This window comes from Rhagoletis zephyria, unplaced genomic scaffold (assembly GCF_001687245.7).
Source record: "Rhagoletis zephyria isolate East Lansing unplaced genomic scaffold, Rhagoletis_zephyria_1.1 Rzeph_scaffold_02954, whole genome shotgun sequence".
Classification (NCBI taxonomy): domain Eukaryota; kingdom Metazoa; phylum Arthropoda; class Insecta; order Diptera; family Tephritidae; genus Rhagoletis; species Rhagoletis zephyria.
Window position 1 is genome coordinate 23,118 of NW_016160038.1, and position 12,409 is coordinate 35,526.

The following is a 12,409-nucleotide window of genomic DNA, read 5'->3' on the forward strand; positions in this document are numbered from 1 at the left end:
AAAATATTTCTCTCGTAGTTCATGTTTCCTTTCTAGGGTCCGCTCGATGCTGATGTCCTGCTGCTGTGCTGCTGTNATTTCTCTCGTAGTTCATGTTTCCTTTCTAGGGTCCGCTCGATGCTGATGTACTGCTGCTGTGCTGCTGGTCGGGAGTGACCGAGTGCCAGGTTTTCCGGGAATTCCGCTTTGAATGGCAATTTTACTACATAGCGTCCATCTTCTTGGCGGATTGTGGTTGTCCTGTATAGCATTTCGCAGTATTCGTCATCTTCTGATCGTGGCTGGGTGGGGCGAACTTCTTCCTGTTCCTATTACCACATCGATTTTAGATAGTGTCAAACAATCAGGGTCAGCCAATGTTAAATCCGCCAATTCTCCGAGATCGATACTTGATACTTTGGCTGTGGGCAAGAAGTGAGTGAGTTTTGGCAGTATTATTGCTTGTGCGTCTACTTTTAGGGCTAAATCTGATGAACAAAATGTTATTTCGCAGATCTCATTTGAGTTTCTTACCACCATTCCACCCATTCCGGATATTTGNGTTTTTTGGGAACCTTGGTCTATTAGGGCGCGAATTTTATGGAATTCGCCAGCAAAGTATATGGGGACTATTGCTGTTGGTAGTAGGGTGGTTCCTTTGTCACTCGAAAAGTGAGTGGAAACTTTGTTTGTCTCCTGTGCGGGACTTGCGGCTGACGACGCCCTTGCGGCGGCTTTCGATGATGAGGGCCGCTCGCTGTCCGTTCTGCTAAGGGTGTCGGCTTGTGGCCTGGGCTGCGTATGATGTAAAGAGTGATGCCTCTTTTGGCAATAGACGCACGTGAAACTGCTCTGACACTCATTCTTGAGATGTGAAAAGGAAAGGCAATTTTCGCAATAATTGTTTTCTCTCACGAATTTTAGGCGGTCTGATACTGAAAGATTTTTAAACCTGACGCAAGATTTCATCGCGTGGTTTTGATTACATAATCTACAAGAGACGGTTTTGTTGAACTCCGTATGATATGCATGAGCTCTATTTTTATTGAGGGGGGTCGAGTTGTGATTCACCGTTATTGGTGTAAAATTCGAAAATTGGGGTCTTGCCTTGCCTGGTCTATAGGTACTTAACCTTTCTACTACCTCGTATCTGCTGGTCAGAAATTTGTTCATATCTGCCCAAAGCGGTAGTTCCTTCCGGGAGCTGAGGGACTGTTCCCATAGCGAAAGGCTTTCACTTGGCAGTTTGGATGAACACAGGTATACCAGGATTGGGTCCCAGTCCGTTGTTGGGATTCCTTGTGTTGCTAGGATTGACATGCAATTGTTGATTGTGGTCTGCATATTCTGTAGTTGTTCTCCGTTTTCTGTGTATATTGCAGGCAGGTTTAATAGGGTTTTCAGCTGGTTGTCGACCAATATCCTACGATTTTCGTACCGTGATCTCAACGCCTCCCATGCAAGCTCGAAATTTTTTTTGCTTTACCATGAGCCCCGCTTGTCCCTTTGTTTTTAGGCGTAGGTGGTAAAGTTTTTGAGCAGGTGTTAGTTTTGGGTGGTTTTTATAGACTGCCGTGAACATGTCTCTGAATGCTGGCCAGTCTTCGTACCCACCGTGGAAGACTTCGGTGTCGCACGGTGGTACCTTAAGATAAAAACCATCGGAGTGGGAATCATTTATAGGGTGGTTGGAAGCTGCTTGTTGGCTGGTGCTAGCAGTACTAAAAAGCTTTAAAGCTTCTAAAATTTCGGATTTACATTTTTGATAGCTTTCCATGCATTTAGCGAATTTCTGTTCGACAGAGCCGCTTAGTTCTCTATAGCTATCGGAGAAGCTGATTTCTCTATGGGACTCTAGCGCCTTTGCCCATGTTTTCTCAAGGTCCTCTAATTTTACCTTTAGTAAAAATTCAGACAAGTCGGTTGCTTGAGAAGGGGACCATTTTGAACAGTAAACCTCTAATTGGTTACTGGCATAAATAAATTATTTTAAACAGTGGTCAGCAGATGTAAGGGGGCTCGTATTCTCTGCAGTCTTTGGCATTTTCGCTAATTTTTTCTTCTTTGGTTAAAAATTAGTGAAATAAAATTGAAAATCTTGATAGAATGAAATTTGATTATACTTTGATATGTGTATTTATGATTGTTCGCTGGGTTGTGTTTTATTTCGAGTCCCGCTGTTTTGTTTGCTGGGATAATATGCACTTGTCTCAGCGCGTCTGACTACAAGCAGAAATATGTATATAGGCGTGTGGTTTGTTGTTGGCTCTGGGTTGAGCAAATTGAAAACCAAAAATATTTGCCGATAATAACTGTGGTGTACCAATGCCCTTTCAAATGCTGTGCTAATATGTATGAACTTGTCGATATAACAAAGTACATGTATGTAAAATATGTATGTAAATATGTCGCCGGTGATGACGTGATGTTGTTTTCCTCAATTCCCTGCTGCTATGTGCATACACTTACTTTGTTAGGGTAGGTTTTGCTAGCGTAATCCACTCACCAAGTGCGTTGGATTGCGTACAATATTGTTTTTGGTATGTTTTATTGCGAATACATATATGTATGTATGTTATAAATGGGCAGTGGTAGCCCTGCAAAAATCGTTGGACCATGTAGTCTATTTGTGGTAAATTGGAGTACTTACAAAAGTGTTCCTCTGTCATGCTGTAGCGGACCAACTCGTGTCTCTACGCCAGCTTATTGTTTGTTATCCGATCACTGCTCGTGTTTTAACGAAATGTGATTGAAGTTGAGCATTTGAAAGCACATTTGCATGTCTGGCTGTAGCTGAACGTGTAGAGATGTTCGCTGTTAGTTCTTAGCTCCCAGCATGTTCGGGCTCGAATGCTGTCAGAGGCAACATGTACTTTTTAATTTTTGTCTTGTTTTTTNCGTGTACAAACGAAAAAATATAACAACAATGCCCATTGTTAATATGTTGGAGTAGTTTTGTGCTACTCTGATGTAATGCAGGGATGGAGTATATGGTCCTGCCCTAGGACATCGCAATGTTAATTGGACCATATTTTTTATATGAATTGTGGTTAATTTTGGTGTACTCTTTGGTCCTTAGGGAGTACTCTTTACACGCATGCATTGAGTAGTCGCGATTTTTGCAGGGAGGGAGTACTCTTTACACGCATGCATGGAGTAGTCGCGATTTTTGCAGGGAAATCTGATGCTGGAGATTTCGAAGTTCCGTTATTATAAGAGCAACGAACTTAAGCGTGGGTGCCTATATGCATATGTACATATGTTAGATACATACATATATATATGCTTATATTGGCAACAGGTGCTTGCTGAGCATCGAACTTATTGTTTTTTTTTTTTTTTTTTTTGGGTACACTTATGTATATTGAGATAGCGGTGAGCACATAAACTGGGCAACGGGTTATTCGTTAGAAGGAATAAAGAAATATATAGCTAATTTTGTTCACCGTTTTTTTTGCAATAATTTTTGAGAAAGAATAAAAACGCTTGTATGTAAAGGAAATGCGCTTGACAACGGATTTTTTGTCTTGGGTTTTCTGGTAGATACATATGTACATGCGTATAAAGAAAGGGTGCAAAATTAACGATTTTATGTACATAAATATTTGTACAGTTGTGAACTAAAATTATTAGCTATAACGGGGTCCGTAATTTCTGATCGGAGGGTAATATACATATGCATATATAATTCAATATATGTATTTTCAATATGTACCCTGCAAAAATCGTTGGACCATGTAGTCTATTTTTGGTATATTGGAGTACTTACAAAAGTGCTCCTCTGTCATGCTGTAGCGGACCAACTCGTGTCTCTGCACCAGCTTATTGTTACCCGATCACTGCTCGTGTTTTAACGAAATGTGATTGAAGTTAAGCATTTGAAAGTACATTTGCATGTCTGGCTGTAGCTGAACGTGTAGAGATGCTAGCTGTTAGTTCTTAGCTCCCAGCTTGTTCGGGTTCGAATGTCGTCAGAGGCAACATGTAATTTTTAATTTTTGTTTTTGGTTTTTATTCATTTCAAAAAAAGCATCTGCGAAGTGAAGAACAAAAGCGTGTACAAACGAAAAAATATAACGACAATGTCATTGGAGTATGTTAGGAGTAGTTTTGTGCTATTCTGATGTAATGCTGAGATGGAGTATATGGTCATGCCCTAGGACATCGCAATGTTAATTGGACCATATTTTTTATATGAATTGTGGTTAATTTTGGAGTACTTCTTGGTCCTTCGGGAGTACTCTTTACATGCATGCATGGAGTAGTCGCGATTTTTGCAGGGTACATGTGGGTATTACTCACTCAGACATTAGTGTACTTGTTTCTTGTTGTTGTTGTTCCGGACTTTGTTGTTGGTGTTGAGCCGTTTTAGTTCCTGTTGCTACTCTTGATGTTTCGTTGTCTTTTTACTCCTTTCGTTGTGTGTTCGTATAAATCCTCGGTCTTTTGTTTTAATTTAAAATAATTTTTATTTATTTTAGTTTTTTTCTTCAAATATGTGTTCGTGTATGTATGAGTTTTGAACTTTCCAAATATGTATACTTTTTGTTTCTTTAATGTTCTTTAATTTGTGTTACTATGTATTTTTGAAATTTTGTAACCGTGTCTATTTTCGCTTGGTAAACGTTTTATGTTTTTGTACACTTTTTTACGTCACCCGTATATGTGTGTGGTATAGGAAGCCCGGTTTGTGCCACAGCTTTATTAAATAAATAATGCACTACACTTATTTATGTTTGTATGTATGTTTAAATTTGATTTTGTGTTTTCTTCCTTAACTTTAGGATTTTTATTTTTTTTGTACGCCGGTATGTGCACTGCACTTATGTACGTATGTACATATCGATGTTAAATGTTTGTTAAATTTTTTTATTTCAATGTCGCGGGTTGCTTTTTTGGCACCAAAGGACCATGTTTTGGGGTTAGCTTCACCGCGTAATTAATAACACGCACTGTTTTTTTGGTTGCACTAATTAAAAATTCAATTTTATTTTTCTGTGACAACAAATACAAGAGCGGGATGAAAAATCGAAAAAATAATACGCGAGCAGGCTTCCAAAATGTACGCGGCGGCGGTGGTTCTTCGACTGTGTCGATGTTGCTGTGTGTGCGGTGACGTTGCCTGTCGATAAGGCAGCCGTGTGGTCCTTTGGCCACACTGATACGGCGTTGCCAGAGCGCCGCGTTGGCGGAGGTGGAGACTTATTCGGAGAACTCGATCATGTTCTCAACATAAATGATATATGAAAATATTGATTTTAAATTTAAGAGGTTTAAAAAAGATAACTGCTGGAAAAAATTTTGAGTAAAGTTGCCGCATCTTTCAAAATTTAAACTCAGTTATTTTGATAAAATAAATGAAATACGGTAATTTGGGTATCAAACTTTAGATTTTTAAGAAGGCTTACAGTCGAAAATATGTTTGAGGAGGGTTGTTATCTATTTGAAACTTTAACTCAATTTAATTGATAAAATAAATAACTTATTATATAGGTGTCAAATTAAATAGGTTTCAGAAAGATAACTGTTGAAGGGTTGCAACCTATTTGAAAATTGTATTTCAATTAAATTGATAAAATAAATGAAGTATTGCCATGTGAGGGTTGCCGCTTGGTTGAAAATCTGACTAAATTTAATTGATAAAACAAATGGTATATTACAATATAGGTACCAAATTAAAGAGGTTTAAGAAAGATGACTGTAGGAAATATTTTGGAAGAGGTCTGCCACCTATTTGAAAATTTTATCTCTGTTAAATTGACTAAATAAATGAAATATTGCAATGTCGGTAACAAGCTTTAGATTCCTAGGAAGGTTTACAGCCGAAAATATATTTGAGGAGGGTTGCCACCGGTTTGAAAATTTAACTCAGTTTGCATAATTGATAAAATAAATGACCCTATTAAAAAAAAGGTATTAAATTAAAGAGGTTTAAGGTAGATGGCTGTTGGAAATATTTTTGAGGAGAGTTGCCACCTTTTTGAAAATATGAACTCGATAGCTTAGTATGTTGCACCAATATAAAGCGATAAAATAAATAAACCAACGAAAAATTAGTTTATTAACATTATTTATGTATGGATATGTACAAATGTAAAGCGGATACGGGCGATAGGTGGCGGCTGACGGTCGTTCCTGGTTGAATAGGGGAAAATAAGTATCCGCGCTCTTTTCAATAGAATTGAGTTCAACCTCAAAGCAGTAAAACTGTTACATATGTATATTATTAAGCTTTAAGGTGGACCGTCTTGGATTGATTAAATAAATGAAATATTGCAATGTGGGTATCAAACTAAAGGGTTTTAAGAAGACTTGCAATGGAAAATATATTTAAGGTACACTATGGGTGCCAAACGAAAGGTATATGAAAAATCTTGATTTGGAAATATTTTTAATAGAATTATTACCTACCTAAAAGGAAAGACTGAAAGTATTGAAATTAAATTAAATATTACATAACTGGTTCCAAACGAAAAGTGTTTGGGAAAGCTTTACTAGAGACATTTTTTAAATCTTTCCACTTATCCAAAATCTGAAAAGTTTAAATATATATAGAATTTACAACATCTTATCAAACCAAGTGATCATATTATCAACGAAGAGCTGGTACACAAATTATTTAATTAAAAAAATTAATAAACAATTAATTTGTAAGCACAAAACACAACCGACTGCAATTCTGNAGCTTTACTAGAGACATTTTTTAAATCTTTCCACTTATCCAAAATCTGAAAAGTTTAAATATATATAGAATTTACAACATCTTATCAAACCAAGTGATCATATTATCAACGAAGAGCTGGTACACAAATTATTTAATTAAAAAAATTAATAAACAATTAATTTGTAAGCACAAAACACAACCGACTGCAATTCTGATATAAAAATTTAATAGTACCGGTAATTTTTTCATGATCCAATGATCGGATCTAAACCAAATTAGTATGGGATCATCTGGGAATCGGTGACGTGGTCCAAAGTTACGCGGTAACATACACAAAAAAAAATATTCCGACGAATTGATAGCCTTCTCCTTTTTTTGAAGTCGGTTAAAAACTACTGAAACAAATAACAAAATGATAAAAGAGTAACGAAAACAAAAAACTATCCCATGAAAAAATACTTAATGAAAACTTAAAATTGTTGGCACCATTCCCTAGCAATATAAATCAGTTAACTTTTAATCGTAAACAATTTCGTTTGGAGTTGCCATAGCCTACTACGCACGTGCGAATAAAGAAATTTTGAATAACATGAGAATATATTATTATGATTATGACTATCACTACTATTGTGAACTCCTATTCCCGATCAAAGATTCCCAAATTAAAGCGAAAGCAGAAGGGCATTCACGATCGCATGCTGCAAATGTTAAGATAATAAGAGCTGCGGAACTGTACCATACAGGAACATTTTTTAAAAGAGCGTGTTATTTCTGGTGACATCGACATCATCGGTAACAGAAATCGCGAAGTCTGTTCTGCCTTTTCCAAGCTGGATAAGGAAGCAAAGCTAATGGACCTGGTGGCAAACGAGGACAAGACGAAGCAGTATCTCCTGTCATAAAATAATGGGAAAGTGGTGAATTTCGTTTACTAGGGAACGCATTATCACCGATAAAAATATCAGCATGGAAATCCCACGCAGAATCACTCTAGCCAACATGTGCTTCTTTATACTGAGTAGGCAATTCGGGAGTAAAGTCCTCTCTCGACGGAGCAAACCACACTCCATAAGTCACTCATCATGTCCGAGCTGTTATATGGCGCAGAAGCTTAGACAATGATAACATTCGATGAGGCGGCTCTGGAGTATTCGAGAGAAAGATCTCGTGTAAGATTTACTGGCCTCTACGCATTGGCGATGGGGAGTACCGTAGATTATGGAACGATGAGTTGTATGAGCTTTACAACGAAATGTACATAGTGCAGCAAATGAAAATAGAGCGGCTCATCTAGCTTGGCCATGTNATAAGTCACTCATCATGTCCGAGCTGTTATATGGCGCAGAAGCTTAGACAATGATAACATTCGATGAGGCGGCTCTGGAGTATTCGAGAGAAAGATCTCGTGTAAGATTTACTGGCCTCTACGCATTGGCGATGGGGAGTACCGTAGATTATGGAACGATGAGTTGTATGAGCTTTACAACGAAATGTACATAGTGCAGCAAATGAAAATAGAGCGGCTCATCTAGCTTGGCCATGTCGTTCGAATAGGAACTGATGTTCCAGGTCTGAAAGTATTCAACTCGCAATCCGCTGGTGGTAGCAGAAAAAGAGAGAGACCCCAATGCAATGGAGAGACTAAGTGGAAAGGGACTTGGCTTCACGTGGCATTCCCAATTGGCGTCAGTTGGCACAGAGAGAAACAACTGGCGTGCTTTGTCGAACTCGGCCAAACTCGCGGTTACAGCTCCAAATAAGAAGAGGCAAATGATAAATTACAAAGTTGGGGGATCTTCTTTTTGGATGCGTCAGGAGGAACTAGGAAAACATTCCTTATCAGATGGATTCTGGGAACGGTTCGATCAAAACATTACATTATCTTAGCTATAACTTCGTCTGGAATTGCTGCTACATTGGAAGCATTGCTAATTCAACTCCTGAGCTGCCATTGAACATATAAATCATCGAAACTCCCACGTGCAATATTTCCAGAGCATCCCGTATGGAAAAAGTATTACAAAAATTTTAACTCATTGTTTGGGGTGAGTCCACCATGGCACATAAAAAATCGCTCGAGGTTCTTCATCGATTGTTGCGAGATTTGCGTGGAAACGTTCAACTATTCAGGAATGCATTGATATTGCTCGCAGGAGATTTTGGGCAAACATTGGTTTCGTTCCTATACTTTTCTGGATAAAACCCGTAAAACTGTCAAAAAGCAAAATTGCTCTCAAAGAAAGAGAGAAAAACCAAAAAGTACGGGAACGCTATTCGGGTAAAAACTGGTAAAATTGTCAAATACACCGTGGGCACCATTTTTTGTTTACATAACAGTTTTTTATCTTTTATCTTTTTTGCTCAAATATACCAGAAAATTAACAAAAATACTTACAAAACTTGATATTTCTTCACTAGGATATATTTGATAAGGTGAAAATGCAGATGCACTTTTGTTTTTGCTTATTGAAATTTGAAATCATTTGAAAAGCTGATGGTTTGACACTTTACAAGACAGCAAAAACTCTTCGTGGAAAATATTGCAACTTCTGACAAAGAGAGGGCCGATTTTACTCTCCCATTTTTCCCCCTAATTTACCAGAGTATTAAGTACGGGAACGTTTTCTGGTAAAATCCTGTAAACTCTTGCAACTTCTTGCGAGTTAGGGAACGCAACTATTGTCTGTAGTTTCTCGACTAACACTAGCGGACGAGATAAATGCTTGCCTGAAATAGTCAACATTGCGACAAGACGAACATACATACATACACTGCAGCCTAGGTATTTTTGCCATAATTACTGGACATTGGGAACGGAAAGCTACCAGTCAATGAGAGATTAAGACGAATTTTATTGTTTGATAATTTTTTCAACTTAGAAATATAGAAAGGAGAACTGATCGAAAAAATGTTGTTTAATTAAGAAAATTAATTATAGGAACTGGCTTAGTGAACGAGCTATTCTTGCTGCGAAGCACAAGGATGTCTTTCAACTAAATAACAGTGGTATTGACAGCAGTCGTTGCTTGAGCTGGTCTGCTCTTTCACCAGACTTCCAGAACTCAATAATAAGGTCAACCTTTGGAAAAGTATGGTTTAGATTTAGATGCCGATTGCTTCTCAGATGTTGCGTGTACCCATGTCGGCAAACCAAATATCCTTGATATGATGTGTGCACACAATTACTTATTACAAAATCAAATTCATATGAAACGTATGCTTTGTTTCGTTATTAAATTATCGTCCATGTAACAGGAATATGCCACAGCAAAGCGTGGCAGGGTACAGCTAGTATATTGATAAAAAAGCAAGGCGAACATTTTAAAACTTCTGAAATCATTTTAACTGGGTCCGTTGATAACTGATGAACATATAAGAATATATATATATATATATGTGCACATGTATGTATGACATAATAGCTCTGAACCAATACTTTTCGTGTAAAATCCTGTAAAAATGTCAAAGAGCAAAATTATGAAGTGGGAGTAAAAAGTGAATAACACCAAAAGTACGGGAACAAACAAAGCATCGAGTAAAATCTTGCAACTCCATTCTCTACACAACTCTAAAAAATCGCCCTCATTACATTGGAGTACGCGATCATTTTTCCCGTAACTTCCTGCAAGTTCGTATAAAAACCTGTAAGTTCATTGAGTACTGAATCAGAGCTAATACAAGATTCCACAAAGAGAAGACGAGAGTAAGAGGAAATGCCGAACACATGAATTGCGCTTCCCATTTTGCAAACAAAAGATGGTATGTTATATGTATTCATGACTTTAACGTAAACCTAGCGACAGATGAAGCCACAGATTAAATTCCTAAAAGAAAAACTAAATTTAGGAATATATACAAATAGAAAGGCTCAAACTACAAGCTCAAAAACAAAAATTAGTGCGGTGTTTTCTAGATATTTTAACGCCCTTCAGTCACAAGTATATTTTATCAATCATACCGAAAATTTCATGTATTAAAAAAATTAAAAATTAAAATTAATAAAAAAAATTAAACCGTTTTCGCTCTTAACTCACTTATCTGTAATTAGAAAAGGAGATTAGCCATACAAAAGTATAATTATAAAATAATCTCAGATCAAACCGATAAATTTTTGGTGATTTTTTAAGAGCTTGATAACTTTTTTTTTAAAAAAAACGCATAAAATTTGCAAAATCTCATCGGTTCTTTATTTGAAACGTTAGATTGGTCCATGACATTTACTTTTTGAAGATAATTTCATTTAAATGTTGACCGCGGCTGCGTCTTAGGTGGTCCATTCGGAAAGTCCAATTTTGGGCAACTTTTTCGAGCATTTCGGCCGGAATAGCCCGAATNTCAAAGCATACTGAGCATCTTTCTCTTTGACACCATGTCTGAAATCCCACGTGATCTGTCAAATACTAATGCATGAAAATCCTAACCTCAAAAAAATCACCCGTTACTTGCGATGAAGAGAAGGAATATCAAATCTAAAACAAAACAAGTAAGAAAGTCTAAGAGCTGGTTTTCATTAGGTCAAAATCACTGACATCAAAAACTGCCTTCATCTGACAGCTGCTCATTTGATGTCAAATGCGTTTTCATTACATTTTAAAAACTGACCAAATGTCGATACCGCAGTGCATGTCAAAGACTGTCGTCAAATTTCGGTGTCAGATGATTGACATTCCGTTTTATTACTGATGTCAAATGTGATGTTAAATTTTTACAAAAAGTATAGAATACCAACTGTTTAGCTATAGACAAACCAAAAATGTAATTGGATAGAACTCCTCATGCTGATTTTAACCAGGGTTGTTGCGAATATTATCCAAATTAAACAAATTTCGTAACAAATGAAAAAGGATTTAAATAGCTTTAAAACTGAAATGTCTAAACGAAGAAAGCCACATATTGAAAAATATTTCAATAAAAAATGTTAACTAATTACCATAAATCAAATCTTGTGTCAGGTATATGCATTTCTTTAGTATTAAATTATAAAAAAATATAAATAGAGGTCGTTCGCTATTTCTGTTTAAAAGCTATTTCAGTCCTCTTTCATATGATACCAAATTTGTATAATTTGGACAGGCGGTTTGTTTATTAAGCGGAAAGGACTTTTATTTCGGAAAAATATTCGCAACAACCCTGATTTTAACCTTACCAAAGTTATTTAGCGCAAGTAAAAAATTAAGAAGGTATAGTAGGTTAAGTTAAATTTTTCGATATTTTGAAATATCAATATCTTATGAACTACATAACCGATTAAACAACTAATGATGTCAAAATAAAGATGATTAGTTTATCTTTCAGTTGATGTTCATAATTTTTCTGATTTTTTATATTTACTATAATACTAAAAAACAAAAAAATTTAATTTTTTCACTAAATTACCTTTTTTGAAGAAAATTGCATAATTAATGCTACAGAAATGGTGACAGGTAATAAGGTCAATGGAAATAAGGTCAATTGACTTTATTTCGCGCCTTTTCAAAAGCGAAATAAAGTCAACAAAAATTTGGAAATAAAGTCATTGACGCTAATTCCTCATTCAAATGGAAATGGCGTCAACAATGCTTAAAGTATTTTGATTCATAGAAAAAAATGTTGTTCTTAAAATAAACATTGCCCCGTAAGTGTTGTTTTTTAATAGAAGAAAAATGTTATTGCCAAATCCTCAGTGTTGTTATATTAATCCACACACAATCATGAACTACCACCAATTGATTTGATTAAAAAAATTTAAATTACGAATATGTAAAAACACGATGCGAAAAACTAAAC

General features: G+C 36.3%; 1 protein-coding gene across 1 annotated transcript in view; it reads right to left on the reverse strand.

Annotated features, from left to right (window-relative positions):
• Window positions 1-1,213: 1,213 nt before the first annotated feature.
• Window positions 1,214-12,409, reverse strand: part of LOC108368105 (uncharacterized) — a 43,997-nt gene continuing 32,801 nt past the window's right edge. Inside the window, exon 4 of the mRNA XM_017622868.1 lies at window positions 1,214-1,346. Coding sequence (XP_017478357.1) covers window positions 1,214-1,346 — 133 coding nt within the window. The remainder of the gene's footprint in view (window positions 1,347-12,409) is intronic.